At 39.1% G+C, this 26730-nt stretch overlaps 1 protein-coding gene across 1 annotated transcript; it reads left to right on the plus strand.

The window, feature by feature from the left end:
* Nucleotides 1-1582: 1582 nt before the first annotated feature.
* cers2b (ceramide synthase 2b) lies at nt 1583-25649 on the plus strand. Its single transcript, XM_084726729.1, has 11 exons — nt 1583-2050; nt 10397-10570; nt 12103-12220; nt 12325-12443; nt 16799-16856; nt 17135-17185; nt 19876-19968; nt 22972-23100; nt 23449-23555; nt 23707-23860; nt 24661-25649. The coding sequence occupies exons 2-11, from the start codon at nt 10398-10400 to the stop codon at nt 24811-24813; spliced, it is 1155 nt and encodes a 384-aa protein (XP_084582855.1). The 5' UTR covers nt 1583-2050; nt 10397; the 3' UTR covers nt 24814-25649.
* The last annotated feature ends 1081 nt before the right edge of the window (nt 25650-26730 follow it).

Genomic DNA, 26730 nt, shown 5'->3' on the forward strand with positions numbered 1-26730 from the left:
ACTGTATATCCTAAAGGTCATAAACTTATCCTCTCACATGTTTGCCCTGCTTAAGTTTTTAATGTCACGTTCAAGAAAGAACAATGTCATTCAATGTCAAATCATCCAGAGTGGTTATCATTCATACAGTATGAGGAACAGTAGCAACCTGACTGACCTTGCCCAATGAACCGTCACACGTGTGCACTGTCACTATCTGGAGTGTGAACTCTTTTACAGGCTTGAGGTTAGTCAGACCTTAAGTCATTCTGTACAGCATGTCAGCTAAACCCCTCACATGCTAGTTCATGGATCACAAGCACAGGAAGATAACCTATTTTTTCCCCTTAATTTAAAAAAAGCACTGAATGAACAGTAGTAAAACTTATAACACTTATACTAATACTTAGTACACATTAATTATTATAATTTCATTGTTTAACAGCAAAATAACAATAAGTAATCTGCTATTTACTATAATTAGCTGTCAGATTTTACCATTCATTACTTATGGTTATTATAAAGTGTTACCAGAAGGACAACTGCAATACAAATATCATAGAGAAACTACACTGGCCTGCAAAGGAAACTATTCAGAAGTGTTGTTTCTATAAAGGTCAAAGGTTATCAAAACTGTTCTCCAGGCCGGAGATAATATAAGATTATATCAGTGTCACACATCACCAGTTTTCACAGTTGTTGGCTGGTGTCTCTGAAGAGCAGTTACATTTCTACATAAATGTATTGCATAAGATGTTTTAAAAATTAAAAATGAAGATGTGATTCTGTAGAGGAGAAGAGAATTGACAAACAGACTCTATAAAAATATACTGCTATAGAAATATCATGATTTATAGCAGTCATTGGGCCATAACTAATTATTAATTCCATTGCTGGTTATTTTAATGATTAATAATTGTAAAAAATGTGAAAAATGCTCACCATAATTTTCCAGAGCCTTAAGTGATGTCTTCAAATTGCGTCTTTAGTCTAAAATCTCATTTACAATCACAAATTACAAAGAAATGCAACATTTAAGAAGCTGGAACCAGCAAATGTTTTTCGCTTGAAAAATTACCAAAACAATTAAGCGATTAATAAAATATCTGACAACTACTATTCTCTTGATCCTCTAATCAAATAATCGTTGCAGCTCTAAACAATCAACAATTCACGATCGGCTGGAAATGCACAGTAAATAAATGAATGCAACACTGGATTATGCTACGTTTGCAAATAACAAAGGGGTCAAAGGTCAGCCACAGTGGGGCAAAAGCTTTGACTCCACTTGGGGAAAAAGGAGCTTTGTCATCAGTGACAACATAAACAGACAACATAAAATGAAGAGCTGTGTCATTAACGATAACATGAAATACACTGCAGAGCTCTGGTACCCATTAAGCCGGTTCTTATCTGTTTAAAGAAAGGGGGTAAAAGTTTACACCGAGCGGAAACAAAATGCGGATGTATGCGTGTGTGTGTGTGTGTGTGTGTGTCAACCAAATGCTCTCATGTGCTTGGACGTCATCTGCGTCCCTCCCTCTCTGTTATCCCCTCACTCAGTCACTCCTCCCTCTGCTCTGTCTGCTCCTCTCAGTCCACACACTCGTGCCGGCCGACCTCCGCCACTGCCCGGCCACACACCCAGACAGACCCCGCCGACCGCCGGACATACGAGTCGGGGAACATTAGCTGGGACAGAACGAGAGAGAGAGAGAGATAACATAGCCTGAACGTTTGTTGAGAGAAAAACTGCCGGCCGCATTGCAGCATCTCTTATATTCTTCCATCTGTAGCCACTTTTTTTGTTTTTCATCCCACATCTATGTTTTTATGAAGAAGAAAAACAAACTTTGTGTTACATGAAAAGATGTAAAAATCAGTCCGGATACTAAAGTTGGACACTAACTGCGCCCTTCTGAGCACAACCAGCGGGCTGGGCACACTCAACAGGACCGTTAGATTTTTAGCTAGCACGCTAGGTGGGACCAGGACGACTTTGTGGCGAAAAGACATTTTTTATTTTCAGTAACCATCCTTTCACGCTTCACTACGGGGGAAAAACACCAAAGTAAGTACGTTTCACTTTCATGTAGGCAAGTAGACGTTATTCGTTTATGTGCGCGTGAGTGGGTTAGTGGTGGTCGTGTCCAGAAGGGAACCCTTGACTTGCGGAACTCTCGCGAGATTTGTGCGTGTTGTTTCTTCATTGCGCACCTTGTACAAACGAATTATGTTTCATAATGGGGCAGCTCTGTGGATAAAATCTTGATAGGTTTAGGGACAAGACAAGACTTGTCAAGGACTAGAGAAAGATCATGATTTAGGTTAAAATGATCACTCTCGCGAGATCTTTCGCGCGTCTGGTGTTCCCTTGTAGATACGACTGGTGGGCGCACGCTCTGCATCCTTACCTCAGACGTCATTACGCATTCATGTAGGAATCGGTTAATTAAATATAACAGGCCCCTTTAGGTGTTTGAGAGCAAAAAACACATAAATGGTGACGACGAGTTGCAACTTTATGAATTACGGTTTAAAACCATCAACCTTTGTTATCTCATGAGGACACGAGGGCTGCCTGGCGTGCGGCCCAATGGTGGGCCGGTTTCTAAAGTTTGCTAACTAGCAGCAGATTATGTCACATTATCACTGTAAATACACAACTCGCGTATAAGTCATTGATACAACACCTTGAGTTGCGGTTGGATATATTAACGTGTAGACCATTTGAAATGCTTTTTTAAAAAAAAATCTAATTACAGTGATTAGTTTTTGTTTTGTAGCCCCTCTTGTTGACACCATTGTGGTCTTCACTTAGCTTTTCCGCTCTATAGTTTTAGAGGGGCTCCATTGAAGCTAGTGAGGAACCACTGTGACAGGAAAACACTTGGACTCAAAGGATTTAGGGATGAAGAATTTCATAAATTGAGGTGAAGTAAACCCATTGATGAGTAGCTACAGCCACTATAAATATTGGGGAGTAATATGGGAATATTTAGGATGTGCACTGCAGCGATTAGTTGATTAATTGATTGATTGTCACCTACTAAATGAATCACCAGCTATTTTGATAATCAATTATTGTTTGAGTATTTTCAAGAAACAATGTCTAATTTCAGCTTCTTGAATCTGAATGTTTTCCCTTTTCTGTACTGAATATCTTTGGACTGCGAACAAAACAAGATGCCAAATTGTGCTTTGGTAAACACTGAAACTTTTTTTTAGAATTTTCTGATATATTAATGTCAACAAACTGATTCTAACGATAATGATTTGCAGCCCAAACCTATTTCTGTATATATAATACCATGAATACTCATTCATACTCAAAGTTATCTATGACATATGAAATATGTGTGCATGAAAGCTTGGCAGTAGTGCTAAAAAAATTCAATTGCTGAATTAGATGATTGATAGAAAATTTATTGGTAACCATTTTGATTTGTTTCACTTTTTCCACAAATTCATTTTAAGACTATACAATATTTACTACCTGTAACTGACATTTTGTAAGGCTAACTAAATGATTCATCAAGAGGAAAATATCTCTTCTTGATGAAAGTTTTGCACCTGGGTAAAACCTCACATTAGTCCATGGGGGAAGTCCCACAAAATCCTGACAGTCTAAAGAAAAAAAACATCTTGGGTTATCTCTCACTTATACAGAAAACATCTTTAAGTAACCATCATCTGTCAAGTATTACATCTTTTACTTCTGCTTGCCTTTCTATCTTTGTAGAGCAGTACCTCGGTGTTGCACATGTTTGATGATCATTACCCTTCAGAGCTCTCACTCAGAAAGAATAGCCTCACATATATCCAGGGACCCATCTAATTGCTCAGGGCAAGGTAACTACTTACACAAAGGACAGAACTGGCCAACATCCAGCCAGAGGAGAATCAGCATGACAATATTGCTCTCACACCTCCTCAACAGGCCTATTCAAATCAGTCTGCTGACTGATTGAATCTCCTAATCAATAATTCATCAGGGTCACAGATCAGTGTCAAAGGTATTGAAGTTGACTTTCTTCTAAAACACAGATGATTGGATAGCAGTGATGAAACAGATCTTTACAGACTGGCTGTCTGCCCTTGGGATGATTTTACTTTTTCTCCCACTCGCGGTCAATTATTTTCTGGAATCTCTGTGTTTGTTTAACCACTGTATCGTCTACTTGAACAAAATTACACTGAGTTGTTTTCAGTCAACCCAAGATTCAGATGAAGGTCTAAAATGTGAAGGATGTGTACTGAGTCACCCTCAGGAGGCATGACCTGAGTTACAGCTAATGAACCATGTGCAGAGAGCATGAACTGCCACCTCATCCCACAATATGTGCATTCAGGATTTCATGTTTTTTTTTTTTACTGTGATCTGCAAACTGGCAGGATGTTGTACCACATGAGATGAAGGATGGTAGTACAGAAGGTTAACATACTTAATCACAAACTTACAACTGTTGCAATCCAAAGCTTGATCAACGATTTGTTTTCACATATTTTCACATTTGAGAAGCCAGAACCAGTGAATATTTGTTATTTTTGCTCGAGAAATGCCTCATATGATTAATTGATTATCAAAATAGTTGCTGAATAAATTTTGTCTGTTGATTGATTAACAAATCATATCACCTCTAATCTACATTAAATAACATACTAATTAAATGCTGTAAAGGTTGTCAGCTCTGTTAGGAAAAGGGTCCCATTATTACATAAATAGCAGAGGAGGACTGCTATAATTTTCATATCAACAGACAGATCGTACAACTGTATAAACAACTGCAGGTTTATAACCTGTTTTATTGTAGCTGTTCTCAGGGACAGCATGACTGAGATATAATTACTACAGTACCACTATCTGCTCAATATGCAGTAAACCAATATGTTATGCTTGGAGCTGGGTAGCATTTCAGATGTTGCTGTACTGGTCCATTAATATGATACCTGAGCTTTGGCACTAATACCAAGTGGTACTTTTTTCATATTCTCACAATGAGGAATATAAAATAAGATAAACTTAGTGTTTCATTTTTTCTGAATTTAAAGCACCTATAAGAAGAACTTTGCCCAAATAAAATGCAGTCCAAATTTAGCAACACAATTGTTCATTTAGGATGTAAGTAATCTAAGAAAAAATAAACAAGACTAAAAACATCAGCAAACATTCAGTGCCAATGTACAGTAGCTGTCAGTCATAAGACGGTAGTACCACAAGAACAGTCATTCTAACTCAGTAACACTTAATAAATATGGCCTTCATAACTCAGAATATGTCCCCCATTCTAAAGTGAGGACTCGTTCAGAACTAATTTACTAACGGTTTGATACTTATTGATCCACACAGGTTCCCTATTCTAAAGTTGCCTTGTCTTCACACTTAATAAATCCATTATAGCACACAACCTTGCAGACGGTGGCCCATGAAAAAATACAACAACAATGAAAATTTGGTAGTGAATGGAAGCGGGACTTTAAGTTGCTAAAATCTGACACATTTTAGGATGTAACGTACAATGATGTGTGCCGCCAGTTTCCTTAACTGGCTGAGAAGTCTGGTTGGTGGGCCATGAGACCAGACCAGACTTCTCAGCCAGTTGAGCATACATAAATATACATAAATATAAATACAATACGTAAACAATAAATGCAAAAATAATACAATCTGTGCAATTAGTTAAAACAACTGCAGACTATGGTGAAGTGGTTGGTGATTAACTGAGCAAATGATACCAAAGTATTGAATTTTAGAGTTTGTTGTATGTTGTTCCCTGTATCAGGAGCACAGAGGCTTAAAGCAGATTTCCCAAGTTCAGTACAAACCTTGCCAGTGCTTAAAAATATTAACATCTATCTCTCCATTCATGGACAGTTTGTCTGCATGTATGTATCTGTTTGTGCTGTAGCTCTAAAGTAACAACAATCAGTCCACACATTACTGCACTGAAATCTAATATAAGCAACAGTGATGTTCAAGGCCATGAAATGATTAGGGCTGCTGACTCAGCCCCATTTTGACTCCTGTCGTATGACCTTATTCAATATCAGAATGTCACAAATGTGGCGGTCTGTCTGACTTATCAAACCGTCAAACTTGAGGTCGTGAAACTCAGCTTTGACCTGTCAGGTAGTTCATAGTGCTCCCTGTCTAATAGGTCTGATCTCTGTGTGTCTGTCTTGTGGTTTTAATGAGTCACCTGTCAGCGAACAACATAAGTATGGATGGATATGACTAAATGGGTAGTTATACACACATAGATGGCATGTTATTAGTGACTCACTGTCAGGCATATTGCTGCTGTCTCATGACTTATCTTCCTCTAGTCGACTCAGTCTCCTGTCATTCAGATAAACAAAGTATTGGATGACTGTAAAACTCCATAAGATGTTATTCATGCATGGAGAGTGAATGGAGCAGCTGGAACGCCCTCCCTCTGTATGGTGGCACGATGTTTACATTCCTCCAAATATTCCCTCACTCTGTACCAGGTTCTAGCATGGTCTGTTTAGGTTTCCCCCTGAGGCTTGTTCCTCTCATTTCATCATTTTTTTTTAGTGAAATTGCATTATGGGTTTGTAAACTTCAGGTAGCACCAAAAAAAAAAGCACATCAGTAACATCTGGAGCTGCCGGCCTGAAGCTGGATATCTGTTTACAATCCGTGTAATGTATATTCATAGTGAGGGAGAGAGAAGAGACAGTCAGAGAACTTCCTTTCTCCCTCCCCTGCCAGAGGCATCCTTTATTTTTATTGGACCTTTGAAATGGTCAGAGTCTGGTCATATGATCCTGCGGGCCAATGGAATGTGGTGTTAGGAAAGCTGTGTGGGGAAAAGAGTTTCAACACGCTGAATTCACTGGATGATCTCAACTAGTAACCCTAAAAATATCCTCTCAAATCCTAAATCGCCTCCACTCAGCAGAAATGCGAAACATAACTTTTTTTTCTTGCCCTGTGAACCGGCTTTATTTGTGCTCAGAGGCTCATTTAGACATCTGTTTTTGGTGAGATTACACTGCCAGACATGGACACAAACATGAGCTCACAAGATCTGTCAGGGCACTCCAGGAGAAGTGAGATGTAGTGCTACTGAAGTGGAAGAGCTGGCAAAATGACTGGGAAAAATATGTCACCCTTCCCATCCACCACCACCACCTGAGCTGAGCTGGGCAGGGACAGGGAAAGCCCAGTGCTCGGCCCAGTGCTCGGCCAGCCGTGCTGTTGCAACAGGAAACGGGGGCCGTGACTAACATGACATGATGTGGAAAACAACTGACACACTCAACCATGTCTGACACCGTCTCATGGATAGTGTCAGGGGCTACAACACCCAGCAGCAGTATGTTCTGTTTATCTTCAGGATTGACTTAATGAAGGGTGATCTGTCAATGTCAATTACCAAGAGCTGATCTGAATTAGTTGTATTTTAAGAAATAGATAACATTTTATCTAACACTTTTTTTTTTTTGAACTGACTAAAATGTATTTGCAAAACTGTAAAGTACCAAAAGGCATCATGGAATATCTGATCATATTTCTGAATCTGATTGTTCCCGATTTCAATCACAATTTTGCCAAATTTAAACTCTTCCTTCTGGGCAAAGTTCATGGCTTTTGTTTAGACAGCATTTAAAGGACCATGCATGTAGGATTTAGTGGTATCTAGCTGCAAGGTTGTAGATTGCATTCAATTGAGTACTGCTTGCCTCACCCTCCCCTTCCAAGCATGTAGGAGAAACTAAGGCTGCTGTGAAAAACAAAAGTCCCACACCCTCCTCATACTTTTTAATAATCTGTTAAATTACTGTCATGTAAATTCTTTATTATTCTGCCAATAAATCCCCATAAATCTCACAACACTGGACCATTAACATTTTGCGACTTTTGTAGAGATGAAATTTTTAGGTGATTAATTGATTAGTATAGTAGGGATGTAACGATATAATGAATATCCTGATATTGCAATAAAGGTTGTCTTGATACTGTCGTGATACTGTGATAATATCTACCATAATATTACATGGTTATTTATATTATTATACTATTTTTATAAGGACTGCTACTGACAGCTGCATTGAATATGTTACCGGTTGTTGGAACGTCCATTCCCAAAGACCATTCATGACAATTTTTTTTTTAAAGAAAAAAAAAGTTCTGTGAACAAAAAATGCTGTAGACATCAGATAACAAAGGTCATTTTTTCAAGGTATCATTCATGTTTGTCTTTTAATATTGTGATAAGTATATCTTAAGCGTATCTTGAGTTTTTGGTATCAATACATCCATAGTAAACAGTAACAGTTTTGAATTAATCTATTAATTAAGTCACTTAAAATGCCAAAGGTTCTATGGTTCTAGCTTTCTAAATGTGTAAAAAAAATGCTGTATTTCTTCATCTTCTATGATAGTAAACTGAATACTTTGAACTGCTACTTTGAAAAAGGAAACATCAGCTATAGGTCTGGGAAAACTTTTGATATTTTTTAACATAATCAAATGTTTAATGGCGCAGTAAGTGATAAGTTGAGTTTCATTCTCAGGTTTGGAAATACTGATGTTTTGGGAATGAGACTCGGCAATAAACTATCTTACTGACCTGTGAAAGCTTGAAAACAGAGCCAAGAAAAGGAGCAGAAGTCTAGTTTTCTTGCAGACTACTTGAATTACATAATGGTTAAAATAACTTTTAAACCTTTACATGAGACTTTTGCCCAAGTACACCAAAAATAAAGGCCCTACCCCAACTTTAATCAAGGAAATAATCTGTTTATTATTTGATAATGAAAATAATTGTTAGTTGTAGCCCTAAACCAAAGTTAATAGTAAAAAGGGGTTTGTAGAATAATATGTCCTTATTATTTAATTTGTTATTAGTGTGAATCCTGTGCGTGAAGCCCAGTTCTCTATCTCCAAGTCTAATTTCAGCTGCATATTACAAAGATAGAGAGGGGCGGGAGAGCATTACACATAGCTTTGGCTCTGTGGGCCAAAGAGGGAATCCTTCTTGATTACTGGCGGGGAGCAGCAGGGTGGGGATGGGAGTGGAAGTGAAGCGGTTACAGGGCTTTGGCATTTACAGCTGCAGTGGGTGGGAGGGGGAGTTACTGTAGATCTGCAAGGGGACTCCAGAGACGGAGTGTGTGGGGGCGCCCCCACTGCTCTGCACATATGGATGAATCATGACTCACATCCCTCAGATGCAAGTTCTCCCTCAACGCCAGCCCTTTTACTCTCTTTCTGTGCCACTCCCTGAACTTAGCGGCAGAAATGTTCGTCTCTGTACTCTCTGAATAAAAACTCGCAGCTGCTGTCGACCGTTTAGGAGAGGGCTGGTGTTGACAGCACGACGCTCAGTTGTTGGTCCGAGTTTTGCTCCCTCACGTGGGCCTCCTGAGTTCCCTGCACGCTGCTTGTGCTCTGTTTTATGCATTAGGAAAAACCTACAGGCAGGCTGCCAGAGAGAGGGAAACAGTTGTACCATCATCTCATTCTCTTAATTACATGGTACCAAACATCCTCAATGGCAGATGTCTTCCCTTATACACAGCCAGGCCTGTATAGCTGCCTTTAAAGTAAGCTCCTATAGACTGTGCATTCAGATTTTAGGTGGAACCCTGAGACCATTTTTTAGGGCGTGGATTCTTCCTCCAAAACATGAGTATCTTGGCTCTTTAGACTTTAGCTTTACTTACTTAATCCTCTTCATCCCAGGTGGGACAAATGGCTGCAACAAACTTTTGTAATGAAGTTGCTGCAGTTTCTGTAACATAAGATTTTTTTTACAGAGTGAAGTAGCGAGCCTTGAGCCAAGCCATCCACCATTTCTGTCTTCAAGAGGGTTTTGGAGTTGATATGTTAGTCCTCACCCAGGCCAAGTAAAAAGCTGTGTTGGGCTAGTAAGTCTAGCAACTCACTTGCCTGACCGGGCAACTCGTAAAAAAAAGAATTATTAAAATATTTTGATAATCGGTTAATTGTTAAAGTAATTTTTCATGCAAAAATGTCAGAAGATGTTGATTTCAGCCTCTCAAATATGGAGATTTCCTGCTTGTCTTGGTTTATTATCATTTTAAACTGAATATATTTGGGTTTTGACTGACAAAATAAACAAAAAACATAATCTAGGACTTCTCAAAAACTGGGATGAACATTTTCATTTCACACCCTCGGGGGTCCCTTGGTAATAGGTTACAGTCTCACACTACAGGGATTAGATGGTGTAGAAGCTGCTCCGTCACATAGAGCTCAACCAACTCCATTCTCTGTATAACCAAAGCTCTAACCATAACTCAGCAGATGCAGGTTAGATTTTGGCATATTGTACGAGCAGCACAAGTCAGAGACTTTAGCTTTACAGCCGAATAAACCCACAGAGTTGGTCCTGACGCTGTGTGTGTCCTGTCTGTGTTGCAGGATGATGTCAGGGCTGAGCGAGTGGTTCTGGCAGGAGCGGCTGTGGTTTCCGAAGGGCCTGGGCTGGGCTGACCTGGAGGATCGGGATGGACGAGTATATGCCAAAGCTCGCGACTTGTGGGTGGCGCTGCCCATCGCCCTTTTATTCCTTATTATCCGTCAGATCTTTGAAAGGTCAGTCCATTTTTTACTTTGTCTTACTTGATATATCTCTGCCTCTCATATGTGTTTTGGTTATTAATGCAAACATTTACTTCTTGTCATATTTACACATTTTCTCTGTCATCTGGTCCACTCTAACCCTTGTCTTTGTCTGACCGCTGCCTTCTCTTCCTTTTCTTTCTCCATTAGTCTGCACATTATTCTCATCCTCTGACCTCTAATCACATTATTTTACTGCAGAATGCAGGTTTTATCTCTTGCTTATTTCTCAGCAGTTATTTGATATTCCCTATGCTGTGTCCTACTTTATAATATGTAAAGCTCCGGTCTTTCAAATGACTCATATTGTTTCTCACACAAATGCAGTTCTTGTTTCCAGTAGTGAATCTTATGGAAATCAGAGTCCACCTGCATTTTATTGCTAATGCCAAGAAGCTGTCTTTCTCATTATTGTTTTTAGTCCTGCCTCCCAACCAGTCACAGAGTGGTTGATCATAGCATGGGCTAACTGGAGACAAAACAAAACAAATAAATAACAGTATTATTACATTTGCATACTATATATAAACATGAATGATTGTTGTTGTTCTTTGGGTTGTCAGGACAGAAAATCTCTAAAAAGGCTGCAGTTTACTGAGACAAACATGCTACACATGGCAGTGAGGCCTTCATTTTGCAATATTATTTCAGCATTAAACACTTCTATTCTTGTCATACTGACTTTCATGTTCCTATCCTCGAAGAATTTAAAGGGACAGGTCAGATTAGTTGAAGTGGAGATGTATGAGGTACTTATCAATATTACCTACAGTAGATGGTGGTCCACACGCCCTCAGTTTGGAGAAGCAGAGAGAAGTACCAGCGATGTACTGTTGTGGACAGGGTCAGCAACAAAACCTATTTCAACCACTTAAAAAGGACCATCTTAAAATGTCCATTTTACCTTGCTGTCAGACAGTCTCTTCTAGTGGGAAACCACTGTGATATAAGCCAGTTATTATACCCTCATGCTCAACCCAACTCCATAGGTGCTATCAGTAACATCAGGAATTGCTGGTCTGCCACTGCCTCAATTTATTATTTGTGTTACTGTGGAACATCTGTGTTTTCAATAGTCAGTTCAGATTCACTGACGTCACACAAGAACACAAATAAACTAACAGATCAAGGCGGCAGTAGACCAACAACTCCTGTGTTCTGCGAGGTAAAATGACTTTGATTTTTGCTAAAGAAGTCTGGCTGGTTTGGAGAGAGCGGTATTGGCCTTAACCCTGTCTGCAGCAGTTCACTGCTTAGCTTCCTACAGCAGTAATTCTGCTGATTCCCCAAACTGGGGTTGTGTTGACTGCCATCTACTGTAGATACACTGATTGCACTGATTATTGATAAGGAAGTCACAAAACCAAATAAACTATCCCTTTAAATTGCTCTTTATCTATATTAGCATCATTTACCAAAAATCAAGAGTTTCCATGATTGCACCCTGAACTGCATCCAATTTCTTCCTTCTCTTTTTAATCTCAGAAATCTTTGTGTGATTGCAGGACGGTGGCTACACCCCTGGCTTCTCTGCTCGGGGTGAAAGAGACAACACGGCTCAAAGCCCCGCACAACCCCACACTGGAGTCCTACTACTGTAACATTACCAAAAACCCCACACAGGTACAGCAAATGTTGGCACACATACACACTTAAAAAGAGCATTGTGTTGTGTGTGTTGTCTGGAAATTAGATACTTAAATGTGCCCTCTTTGTGCTGTTCTCAGACTTCAATAGCAAGTCTTTGCAAGCAGACTGGCTATTCAGAAAGACAAGTGCAGCGATGGTTCAGGAGGCGAAGGAACCAGGACAGACCGAGTTTGCTCAAAAAGTTTCGAGAGGCCAGGTAAACACATACATGGATGCACACACATTTGAACATATATGCACACGCTTCTATAAAGCTATTTAGCAGGTTGAGACAGCTGCCCACCCGTGCGTTCCTCCGGCTATATGGCTGGCACATTTCTGAGGGCAAAAGTAGCCCTCTATTTTTAACGTGCACTCATTACAATGCTTCTCTGCTGGCACCATGCCTGTAGCCTTTACTCTTCACACACACACACACATGCACAAATCCAGCCATCCGGACACTCATTAGCACAGGGCCTTGGTAACAAAGGCTCTGTCACCACTGTTGGTTATTTTTATGTGTGAGCATTAACGGTAGCAAAAGCTAAACCAACAGCACGAACACCTGCTAATGCAAGACGTCTGAAAGTAGCTGGTGTCATCTGGTAGGATTCACACCGTGGAAACAGATGACACTTAAAAAAGCAGCTAGTATAATATTACTGTTAGCATCGCTAGGATTGATGCACAGGAAATACTCAGTGATATGCATGTAGAGGGACATGTTCTGTTAATGCACTATCCCGCACTGTGTGTTGTGTTCAACGTGTAAGTCCTCTGTAGCGACGTCGTTATAGTTACCATTAGCTTACTGTTCATGGTCATTGTTCATGTTCGTCATTCGTTCATGTGATTTAATGGGACAGTTCACTCAAATTACAACAAGACAGTGTCAGCAGTTTTCACTGGAACTGCCTGGCACTGGAAAAATATAAAAAATAATTCACGAAACAGCAGTATAACAAAAACAATCTCACTGCATGGTCCAATCAGTAGCTGCTCTGGGGCTTTTCACCATATCACAGGATTTTACTCAGTGGATTGGATTCCTTATTTGTTTGGAAGTTTGGAAGAGTTCTTTTTTGTTCCTGAGCACTTTGCCATTTTAGAGGATGAGTTTGCATTTTTTCCAAGTCTCTTAAAACAGTGGTCAGGGATGAGCGCAGTTAGTTGTCTTGACATTTAAACCAGGTGTTCTCAAACTTTTGTAACTTGAGGTCCACTTCTGATTGTTAAAAAAAAATCTGAGGACCAGCTTCCCAAATAAATGAGAAAAAAACGTGACAAAAGACAACAAAATAAACTGTGACAGGATTTCGCCACATTCAACACGCTGTGTGGCTCAGCATCACCGCCTGCCATTATGAATTCAAATTATATTTATTCAGGGTCATATTTCCTCACCACATGCTTTGGAGTTTGCCTCTCTGCGTGATGATGTGTTGTGATGATTGAAACACTGAACATGGAGATTGTGCATTTTAATTTTCCATGTTTTAATTTGATTTGAAATCTTGAGCACAGTTATAAAAAATAGCCTTGTTAATTACAGAAAATTAATTATTCTAACCACTTGTCACTACCACTGCCTTTGCATCCCAATAGATGGAGCTCACAGGTCCACCAGTGGGCCACTACTGACTGAGAATGGCTGGATTAACTGTTGCTAACCTCACTAGCCAGCACCAGATATAGTCAGTCAACCTAATTATTAATATAATATTAGTGTACAATGCTGGTTAAATGTTACATCAAGATCTTAGCAACCACCTGCTGGTAATGCCCAGATGTAAACCAGCTTTGGTTTGGCAGTATTTTGATCTGGTAAATGAAAATAATGTTGTATGTAGGCTGTTAGAATAAACTGGGGTATAACCACCCTACCGGGGCAATAGTTAACCATGTTTGTGGCATTTGGACGATTACCTGCAGGGAAAGCAGGCTGCTGGTGCTTGCAGTGATAATTTTAGCCACAATTGGCAAACCACTATGACATCACTCACTCAATCGAAATTTATAGATCCCCTCCCCTCAAAAATGTGTTTTTTCATGTTTATGTCCCCTAAAATATCTGACCTTAATTATACAGACTTGTATCTGCGCAAGGTTTATTTTTAGCCAGTGCCAGTTAGAAGGTAACAAGCTAGCAAATGACATAAACAAATAAAATATGTTAACTGCACTTACCATGCTGATACATCTGTAGAAAGTCACTGGTTTTGGTGCACAACAGACTCCTCAGACTCCTGATTCTGGGTCTGACTGAGGCTCAAACATGTATGGCTGGTGAGCCATACATATGCATGGGTAAAGCGCCCGGCGGTTGGTAGAGCATGTGCCCCATGTACCATGGCTGTGAGTCATCTGCAGCGGCCGTGGGTTTAACAGCCTGTGGCCCTTTCTGCATGTATTTTGTCCTTTCCTGTCATATCTTTCGTTGTCTATCCATTAAAAAGGCATAAAAGCCAAAAAAAAACATGTATGGCTGAATGTCTCTGATGTTTTCTCTAATGCTAATGCTAGCTATCTTATTACGCACTACTCTTTCACCAGTCAACCTAGCACAGGGGTCTGCAACCAGCTGCTCCAGAGCCACATGTGGCCCCTCTTCAGTGGCTCCCGTATGGCTTTAACAAAAAAAATTATATGAAAATGGATTGTTTTTTTAAGACTTGCATATAAACTTGCATTTATCATTGTTGTAGATGTACAGTGATTCTCACATTGTCCAATTGTAAAAATGTGTAGCCAATAAACAAAAAAGAAAATAAACCTAAACTAAAATGTGCATTACAGTGTACGGCTGGGGGCCTGAAATTTTTTTATTTTTTTTTGCCAAAAATGGCTCTTAAGAGCATAAAGGTTGCAGACCTCTGATCTAGCACAAACAGGGGTGGGAGGCGGGGCACAAGACCAGATTCAGAATTTCTCAATGTGACAGAAAGAGTAGATGTACTTTTAGCCCTTTAAAAAAACATGTTAATTAGAGCAGTATATTTTTACATACTTAAAAACATGTCTAGAAGGGATCTTTACATTTCTGTTTAATCAACAGGGAAATTAGCCATTAGGAACATCTCTAACAATAGTCAGGTGCCTGCTGTGATCATTTCTTCCAGTGAAAGTGATGGGGAGCAAAGTCTACTCTGTGTTTCCATGTTGGGTTGCGGTGGAGGATAGTAACACAAAGTGGGAATATTATTTTTCGCCAGAAAGGCTGTAGCTCTGGAAAATACCCTCTTCATGTGCTTAACTCTAAGCCTCATATTAGCAGAATGAGGACTGTGGATTTTATCCCGCTTCACTTCCAAGCACATTAAGAAAGGATCTTTTTAACTATACCTTGGTAATCTGGCAAAGGAAACTGTACCAAAAGAAGGTTTTACTGGCTGCTAGCAAGAAAGCAATCAATAGGAAACGGTATAGAAAAGAAAATTGTGCTACAATATTGTGACTGTAAACATATGATGTATAAACTCCAACAGTGGTGTCATTTCAATTTTATTTTAATGTTGTTATGTTTTCTTATGTGAATAAGAAAATGCAAATGCAGGAGGTGTCAAAAAAGAAAGGAAATTTTAATGCTCAGTATGAATAGGAGGAAATATTAGAGCTAGTAAAACTCAGAAGTCCTTAAAATGCTCAGAAACATTTCCAGTTTCTACATTTTTATGATACTCGAGCAACTCCATCTGTTTTTGTCACCTTTAGTCTGTGTTATCCAGTACAATATTATAAACATAATTTAAAGTGAAATGAGCTAACTGAAAACCTGAGCAAATTCAATCAAAAATATCTGCATTACTAAAAATAAAATGTTTTTTGTTGTAATTTTGGTGAAATGACCCTTGAATCTGCAAGAAGATGCCCTGTTGTCTGCTGTGACGTGTGAAAATGTGGATCTAAGACAGCCTATAGTGGATTTATGTTGTGGATATGATGCTCGTGAGGGTGTGAGCGGATGTGCATGTGACTGCATGTTTGTCACTCCCTGGTCATGGTGTGTCTTTCTCTGCGTGTGTTACGACATTTCTCCTCTGAATCAATCTATTGTTTGTGCGCACACAACAGGCTTTCTGTCCGTCTCCCCTTATTTCCCTCCACTGGTGTCTCTCTCTCTCACACTCCCACTGTCTCTTCTGTCTCTGAGTTCACCTTTCTCTTCTTCTCTTTCTCTACCTGTCTGCTGCTGCTACATTGCCCTGTGTTTATAGCCCCCCCACACCTGGCTGCAGTGGGAATGACCCCTCACTGTCTCTATTACAGGATTATAACAGTGAGGACACTGTGTGACAGCTCTCATTGTCTGTCAGTCGGCATGTGTTTGGCTGTGTGTGTCCTGATTTGACATTCTCAGCGTAGTTCACCAGATTTTTCCAGGCTGCTCATTATTCAGCCCGGCATTTCTTTCCAACTTGTGTGTGTTTGCAGCTGCGAGCGACAATGTGTGTGTGTGTGTGTGTGTGTGTGTGTGAGAGTGTGTGTGCTGGTAGAAAATGTGTCTAAATGTGTCTTTTCCCCATTGACTGAGTAGAAAGTGTGTTTGTATGTGTGTGTGTTCTCTTGCAGTTGGAGATTTACCTTTTACCTTCTTGCTTTCATTGCTGGCCTGGCCGCCCTCATCGATGTGAGTACTGCCATGTTAACCTCGACCCCTCTTCCTCCTCCTCCTCCTCTTCTTCCTCCTCTCGTCTCTTTATGTCCACATCCTCATTCGTCACCTGCCCTGCCATCGTAACTTGATGGTTTCCATGGTAGTTGGCCTTTTTTTTTTTTTTTGCTGTGATAGCCTCACCTCTCACACAGTCAGAGGGGCAGCACTGACTCATCACCATGCTGAGTCAGTTGATATAAATACACCTGTCGAACTCTGCTGTCTCATTCACATCGCTTCTCTCCTTCCAGAAACCTTGGCTGTATGACCTAAAGGAGATGTGGGAAGGCTTTCCTGTGCTGGTACGTCTCTGAGATGGCTAATGTACACTGAATGCACTCAGGGTGTCTGCAGGTTTTAAAAGGTCTTAAAAAGCACTGAATTCAGTTCCCTCACAATAGGCTTTAGAGGGTATTAAAAAGTCTTAAATTATAAATACAAACACAGTCTCCAAAAGTAACAAATATCTCCATGTTTCATATTTTCTAAGTAAAACAAAACAAAACAACAGCAGATGAAAACCACAAGGATGTAGCTGAATAATGACAAATTCAGTATCATTCGTGTAAAATTTAGCACACCATCTGTTTCCTTCTCTGACGGTAGTCCAGACAGGTTTGCAAAATAAGGAAAAAAAAGTCTTAAATTTTGTTTACTAAGGATTTGAATATTTTCTCTTTCCTTGTGAAAGTTATCCTGGAGATGTTATAAATTGAAAAACTTCAAGTGCAACAGTAGATTGTGCTGCAGGAGACTGTTCAGTCCTTCTTTATGGCATTTCAGTAAACATCATCTGACCTGAAGCAAACACTGTCACTACTGTGAGCCACCCCTCATCCACTGAGATTCTTCAAATAAAGCATCTTTTTTCCCCTATGCCAGTCAGTGTAAAACAGATAGAAACCTTTTACAATAATGCACAGGTACAACATTTTGATACAGAATTACAAAGAAAGGATGCACTGGGATTTCATACCTGCATTACAAGTAGGAGGGCGCACACTTTTACTTTCTCTGACTGTGCGAAAATCTCGAGTTTTCGGATCACGGATGTCAAAGACAGACATTAAAACATGAGTCTTACTGGTAAAACATATCAGTGTAGGCTGATATAGTAAAGTGTGGTGCACTGAACTGAAAAAAAAAGAATGAATCATCAAAGCTTGTTATGTAACGGCCGAATCTGAGTCGGCTGACAAAATTCTGAGTCAGGTACAGCCGTACTAGCCACAGTAGCTAGGATGATCATCAGCTGTTAATGGGCAAGTGACAATTTTTAACAAAATTAATTGTAATTTGGCTATTCAATACAAATATTAAACTATTTGCTACTTTTTTGTCATATAGACTGTCAAGCAACACTATTAAACTGCCAGATTTTTGAACAAGGTTCTGACATTCATGTAATACTGTAAACAAGCCAAGTTAGCCCTTTAAGCTAATGTGTGCTAACAATGAAGGCTGGGAGATTTCCAGTCACTTATCGTCATCCCATCCATCAGCAAATGACAATATCTGCCTCCCACGTCCTCCCGTCCTCTTGAGGCAAATTCCCTATGTTACATACACTGTATATGTTCACTACGCCCAGTAAACAAAATAAACTTGTGAAGTGTGAAGAAATTAAATATCCTCACACCTGTTTTCCGTCTGAAACAGAGAGATCCAACCATTCCCCCTCTGAATTCAAGCTTCTCTATTTTACCGAACTAAAATGAGCTTAATTGGCTCATTAATTCCTTGTAAAACACACTCCGTTCAAACTTGACAGACAAACATGCAGAACTCACCTAAACCTTCTTTGTTAGTCTGTCCACTTTTCCAACAATCACCAACTCTGGTTTGGTCAAAGTAAATCCTTAATTCACTGTGTGAAAAAAGTGCAAAGAGTCTAAATCTGCAGATTGTTTACCTCTCACTCCTCACCCAGCTCAGAGCACTCATGGTCTGACTGAGTGGGTGTGTACTGTGCTGTTGGATGAGAGCGCAGCAGAGAGCAGGGGCTGTCACTATGTAGACCATTACATTAGCAAAATAAAATGACAAATATCACCATCACCCCAAACATCTGCCAAAAAAACCCCACCAGCAATAGATTTAGTCCATTGTCTTTAGTCTTTATTCGTCCAATCACCAAACCCTACTAACTACGACAGATCAGAAATATGCAACACTAGACAAACACTAGATATCAAATAAAAGACAGAGACAATATCATATTAAGTTGCTGCAAGTTGCCAATTCACCACTTCTAAACAGAAGGCAGACGATTATGTTTTCTCTGAGCTTTAGTCAGTATTATACTTTCTGTGTCCGCAAGTGCATGACATGATTTTATCCTGGAGAGCAGCGTGAAAGTGAGGAGTGCTCACACTGCAGTTTTTTCACTGCACACAGACTGACAAAACAAAATAAAGACTGCTCGACTTGAAGAACCTTAGTCAACTGAGGGGTCTCCGACAGATTAGGCGATTGAAATCTTTGACTTTGACATACATTTTCTGCCACTTCTCTTTGTCCAGGTCATGATTGATTAATTATATTATTAGCAATTACTGTCATATGCAGCTAGGAAGTGCTGACAAAATGTGATAGAAATATCAAAGGCACTAAAGGTCTTCAGAAGTCTTAAATTGGATTTGTTGAACACTGCAGAAACCGTGATACAGAAATCATAAGACACACTCATGATACAGAGTTCAGTACACCTGAACTGATGAGTTAATTCATTTAGATGATTGGGTCATTATTCATCAGTTTTTTAACCAAAAAAGACTCAAATTAATTGGTTGCAGCCTCTCAAATGTCAATATGTGTTGCTTCTTTGACTTGTACAATAATATCAAATATTGGGACTCCTAAATATACACAATAAGCTATTTCAACGTGTCAACTAAGAACTCATTTTGGATATTTTTCACTATTTTCTGACAATTTATAGGCCAAGCAATGTATGGATTTTGTAATTAAAAATCTGTTTCCTCTTCTTCAGACTGTCCTGCCATCTCAATATTGGTACTACATGATCGAGTTGGGTTTCTACAGCTCTCTGCTCTTCAGTGTTGCTTCTGATGTCAAACGCAAAGTGAGTGAATTCACCTTAAGAACACTTCTCCTCCTCGGTTCAGCTGGTATGAAACCAAAAGACTTGCATGGGAACAGAAGGAAAAGATACGCAAAAAATACTGCACATTGAAAAAGTATATAATTTATATAGAGAACAGTTTTGTTTGTTGCTGTAATATGACATCATGATCAACTGTACACCAGAGAGACGCAAAGTCTGATCAGTTTGACATCTGGTATGTACTGTGGGTGGACATTAGACTGTTGTTACACGTGTGTGTTTGAATATGTGTGTGAGTGTGTGGACTTTGCTCAGCTTGGGTCAGCTGAGCACAGTGGGGGAAATCTTGCCAAAAAGCACAGTGTGTTCCTCCAATGCAATATTATAACCAAGTTGCTTCTTAATCAGGATTTAACACACACAGACCCCCTCAAAACATGCAACACTCAAATACAGCGGAGACCGACCTTCGCTATTTACTGAGTTTTATTGACTTTTAACAGACAGTATGCTTGTTTCAAACGCTTTTCAAATTACTGACAAATTAAATTACTGTACTATGTATAATTTAAATACACTATAATACGGCACAGTTCTCACCTGATGAGATGAAGGGGGCATTTCCTGACTAACAGACTTGGGTTAGTTATTTTCAAAATGTATTCCACTACAGTTACCTGTTAAAAATGTCATCAGTAACCTAATCCAGGCATCACAGTATTAAATTGTAATTTGATTACTTTCCGTTACTTTTCCATTACCTCAATACCAAATATGATGAAACTGTTTAGCCTGTTGTAACCTTTAATGTTCATTGTTAGTTATATTTATCGTTTGTCCAGCTGTTCCTTACCTCAAATGCACGCTTAGATTAATACTGGTTAATATAAATGTTATTTGTGAAGAATGCTATTCACACTTCACACTGACATATACTTACTCATGTCAAGTCTTTGAATGATGACAGCATTTTCACAGCTGGAACTTTTCTGAATTAAAAAAAATAATGGGGAAATTTCCACCTAGTGAAGACAAGATAATAAATTGGTAGCTAGAAGATCAACTGGTTTCACTCAAGACCAGAGTCTTTTTTTTTTCAAACTATAATGGAATACAGTTACCTTTTTTTCGTACCCTCAACTTACCTAACTGTTACATGTATTCTGTTAGTCCCCAAGCCTGGTGATCAGGCATTATCAATCCTTTTGACGAGGGCAGCTTCAACCACAGGTGCTTTTCCCCCATGCACATTCATTTCAGCAGACCGTTTCTCGTTGTTTTAGTAGAATTCACAAGGTAGAGTAATGAGAACAATCTTCAGCAGGACCAGATGGTTTAGACCAGGGGTGTCAAACTCATTTTAGTTCATGGGCCACATGCAGCACAGTTTGATCTCAAGTGGGCTAGACCAGTAAAACCATTGCATAATGAGCTTTAAATAACAACACCTCCAAAATGTTCCTTCTTTTTTAGTGTATTGAAGTACATTGTAAAAACATTCATAACTGACCATCTATTTGTTGAGGCACATGATTTCTGCAGCCTTCAGCATGCATGGACTCGCCCTCAGAGTAGGCTCTGGCTTTGATGCGGATGCTGTTTTGTTAGTAAAATAGCAGCTAGCTTTGCTGATATCTCAGCTATGACTTCAAAACACAGAGCACACTGGCTTCTCATTTGCCTCTGTGAAAAAATAGAAACATGTCCAGTTTTCTTGAAAAGCCATCCAGTTGCTGATTGAACCCTTTAGAGGACTGGATCTGGCCCGCAGGCTGTATGTTTGACTCCCCTGGGTTAAACCCTCCACTACATGGTTTGTTGCTATAACTAAACACAAAGCAGTTCCCAAAGTCTCATGTGAATTAGGCTTTATTACAAGTCTCAGAAAGGTACAACACAACCAAGCTGGTTTTAGGGACTTGTCTCAGTTGTACATTCACTTTTAGATCGTCTCATTTGCTTCCAGTTGTGAGCCGTAATGTGAGTACACTCCCATTGTCACTTTTTACCTAAATAGATTACTCTCAATGATTTCATGTCCTTGATACTTTCCACAAAATGAACTATTCTGTGAAAACACTTGGTGGTTACATTTTTTCTTATTTGCATGGGAGTTGGGTACACATGGCGAGAACACTAGTGGATACATCTTCTATCTTCATGGGAGTTAAGTACACATGCCTTTCTCCCATGCCAATCACACAGACGCCATTATTCTCTGAACACACCTGAGGCAAGAAAAAAAAAGAAGCCTGTTTATCAGCAAAATATGATTAAACTTGATTACTTAGATGGGAATAAATACAATCAAATAAATAAATATGAATAAACAAGGAAAAATATCTCCCACATTAGCCTGATTATGTTTTGCTGCTGCATCTCATTGACTCGTTTTTTGGTAGTTTGTCATAAACTTCCAGGAGACCTTGTTTTTCACTGATAGAAATTACTTTCTTTTTCCCGTCATGATTTCAACGTGCACACAACAGCAGCCTCACCCACGTGGCAACATATCATCACTTTGTAATTTCTCTTTTTCCATATATTGTCATGTATGAAAAAACTCTGTTACAGTGCTTCGTGTTTGCAATAAAACAATAAACAGAATTTATATAAAAATCATTCTGCCTCAAGCATTTTGATCCGTGTTGGTGGTTTCCGCTAGGGCTGCACAGTAAGGTAAAAGAGTCATATTACAATTATTTTTGACCGAAATTTGCAATTTTCAATATGGTTCACTACTAGTGGGAATGATCATTTTTGCTTTACAATTTTCATTTTTATGGGGGAAAAAAAGAATCATGATGATGTGATATTTTGTTTTTTAGGCCAGGATAATACCTCTTTATAATGATGTTTTCTCAGACATTTTTCCTTTCTCAAAAAACTTGGTTCTGGTTCTGTGATTTGGATATTGTACTTGGCCACATTGCAATTTTGATAATATTGCAAAAAAAAGGTGCATTTCCCACTGTATACATATTCCCAACATTTTCTCCCATGTCTCCCATGGCTCTCTAGGACTTCAAGGAGCAGATCGTTCACCATGTAGCGACGATCCTCCTCATCAGCTTCTCCTGGTGTGTCAACTACATCCGTGCTGGAACTCTCATCATGCTGGTTCACGACTCCTCTGATTACCTCCTCGAGGTGAATGTCTCCAAATGCTCATTGCAGTACTTAACATTAATTGTATTTTTATTAGCACAGTTTGCCAAGGAATGTCATTTATCCCTACCAAATAGAAAAAAAAAACGTTTATAGGCTGCATTCCTGCTGAGTTTTATGTTTTGTTCACATATGATCCATAAAGGGCTATTAAACGTCAACCAAGATCTATTGTAATGACAACAGTGCCACCTTGTGGAAGAAACTACTCTTTAGTTATCTATAGTGTGATAACTGCAAATCAATTATTAATTAAATTATTCAACAACATTATCTATTAGTGTGAAACTTTTCTGTTGAGCAAATGTTCTTTCTCTCTCCCTGTCACAGTCTGCAAAAATGTTCAACTATGCTGGGTGGAGAAATGCTTGTAACTACATCTTCATTGTATTTGCTGCAATCTTCATTATCACTCGATTGGTCATCTTCCCATTCCGGTACACACACACACACACACACACACACACACACACACACACACACACACACACACACACACACATTTTAAACAACTGTTTTATTACAATATCCCAACTGGATGTAATTTATGTTACTGTGTTCTTAAATGTCACTGTCTCTCGGTTGCAGGATTATTTACTGTACATGGGTTTACCCAGTGACCATCTACGAACCCTTCTTTGGCTACTACTTTTTCAATGGACTTTTGATGACTCTGCAGTGTCTACACATTTTCTGGGCCGTCCTCATTATACGCATAGCAGTCCGCTTCCTCACCAACAATGTAAGCATACACAGAAATCTAGTTCACGATGCTGTTTGTTTATCTGTTGAAATTATAGAAATGTCAGCACTCACATCTCAAATGATCCAGCGCAGATCAAAAGACAAATTTACAGTAAATAGGCGAGGCAAAAATAATAAAACATGCATGCACACCCCTCTGAAATTTGCTGTTGACAAATTTGAATTACTGAAAGAAGTTGGCGTTAAAATGAAGGTCCTCAAATAAATTGGGGGGAAAAAAGTTTCAGTAAAAGCACCGAAAGAAGTTCAAGTGTCAGTTAAAGTGAAAGGAGCTATAAAAGATTTTAACTTCATTCACATGTGCAGTAGTATTCCTCAACACCTGTAAACAGACTTTGATATGTAAAATTGGTGGAGTTTGTCTTTAAAGAATACGAAAAAAAGCAGTGGACCTGTCATTGTAAGGGCTGAAAGAGGAAGATTCTGTTCATGTCTAAAAAACTGATAAAATTTAAGTGTTTACACCCTTATCATCCAGCCTTGATTACAAAACAAATATAAATACACACAAGAGAAAATATAACACATAAAGCCTATACATACATGCAGCATGAGGAGATTCGATAAAAGCTATGAAAGACCTCTAGGAATATTGAATTTCACTTCATCCCTCAGATCTCTTGTGCACAGCCAGATGTACTCACACTGGACAGTTTGAGTTTGTTCTGATACTGTCCAGAGCTCCAGAACAGAACAGCGGAAGATCTATTTGATTGATTACATGTTTCTAAATGGCCTCTCTTTTTAAAAACGTCTTCTTTTTTTTTTTTTTTTCAGGAAAAAGTGGATGATGAAAGAAGTGACAAAGACGAAACGGATGAATCAGAAGAGGAGGAGGAAGAGGAGGAAGATAAAAAGGACATGACGAGAAATGGGCCGGTGCAGAACGGTCACGCAGTCCACAACAACAACCACAGCAAGACAGAGTGAAAGCAAACAAGTGTCGGAACAAAAGAATGTGAGAAGGACTCATATCCCTCAGTGGGGGAGCAGGAGGGAGGGATGAAAAGAGAGCGAAAGAAGAAGAAGAAGAAGAAGAAGAGGTGTGGGTCAGGGAGGGAGGGAGGGAGGGAGGGGAGAAGTCATTCCATAAAACTAAGAACAGCAGGTAGTATCTTGAAGAAATTTGACACTGTTACTTTTGCACAACAGAAAAACACACTCACACACGTTCATTTGTACTTTAGAGGGCACAGAGATCCAGCAGATGATATACACTACATGAAATGGCTTGGCTTTATGCTTTGTCATCAGAGAAAATGTATCATTGTCAGTGTGTCAGTCCCAAAATTTCAAAGAGACGGGAGAAAATGGAGAGGAGCAAAGTGTGGAGAGACGCAGGAGGGAGGGAGGGGGCGATGCTGCTTCTACTTTAGCTTTCCTTGTTCTGTGTGCCTTAGAGCCAGCTGATGGCTGTTAAAACGCCATGTTAAAGCTTTCCGCTTTAATCTTGTGTTGCTTTATTTCGTTGCACCTTTTTTGTTTTCTAAAAAAAGGAACAAAAGAGAGTGGAAGTGGAGTTTTATGAAAGTGAGACAAACAGGGCATTTATTTCCCCAATTTTCTGTCTATGCAATTACGTAAATGTTCAGCTATTGCAACGTCTTTGCACAAACATACAGTGTCTCTTATATACTGTAATAACTTGCAGTAGGACGGTGTGCCTCTGCTCTCCAATGCGGCCTGTGCCATTTATAAAAAAGTCTGCCTTGTGAGGTTTAAAGGCATAGTTTGGATTATTTGAAATGGGGTTGCATGAGGTACTTATTAGTTACAGTAGATGGTGGTTGGCAGGTCCCCAGTTAGGGGAAACAGAGGAGTACTGGCACATAAGCAAAGTAATGAACTGCTGTGGACAGGGTCAGCAGCAAAAGGTATTTTAGCCATTTAAAAAAGTCCCACCTAAAAAAAAATCAACATCAGTTTAAGTGAATGCTATATTTAAAATACTTTCACTGCTTTACTTTGCCATCAGACGGCCTTTTATTAATTAAAAAAACTTTTTTATTCAATCATAACATTGATGATAGACAACAACACTGCTATCTAGCTGTCCGTGTTTAAACACAACACAACATGAACCACTGCCGCAAATCTTTGCATGTATCCAGTGGTGGACAAAGTACTCAACCCCAGTACTTGAGTCAAAGTATAGATACTCCTGGTCAAATATTACTCAACTACAAGTGAAAGTTGCTCAGTCAAAATTTTACTTGAGTTAAAGTACTAGAGTTCTTGCTTTTAAAAATACTTAAGTATTCAAAAGTACAAATTACAAAGTACATTTTCTAATATCAATACATGCTGTATTGTTCTCATGATGCATTTACAGAACCTTGTAACTTTCCGAAACCACCTAATGATGCACTGACGTGCTTGTACAACCACTCTGCTACACAAAGTCTATAGAAACACCTATAAACACTTCAGCATAGAAATACAATCAAAAACAAAAAGGACAACTATTGTCATTTTCTGATGTAACTGTATTAAAATCACATCATAAAATTAGATTGAAGATAACTGTAAGGAGATCTCCAAGTCTGTTAAATAACTGAGATTTCTTTCTGTCCTCAGAGGCAGTATATATACATGAATTATGCTGTATTTTTCACCCCAATAAAAACAATTCAACTTTAAAAGCTACCTGGAATAATGAATAACTATAATAATATCTTGAGATTTAATTTTGTCTTTCTCCTGCCGTCACCATTACCGCTTTTTGTTTGAAGGAAAGAGGGAGAGCTTGCTTGTTCTTGTTACAGAGAGCGCCTGAATGACGCATTTCCACTTTTACATCAATCCCATTTGAGAGGAGCTACTGTGATTGGTTTCCTTTTGTGAGGA

This window comes from Lutjanus erythropterus, chromosome 9, assembly GCF_056507025.1.
Source record: "Lutjanus erythropterus isolate fLutEry1 chromosome 9, fLutEry1.hap2, whole genome shotgun sequence".
Taxonomy (NCBI): domain Eukaryota; kingdom Metazoa; phylum Chordata; class Actinopteri; order Lutjaniformes; family Lutjanidae; genus Lutjanus; species Lutjanus erythropterus.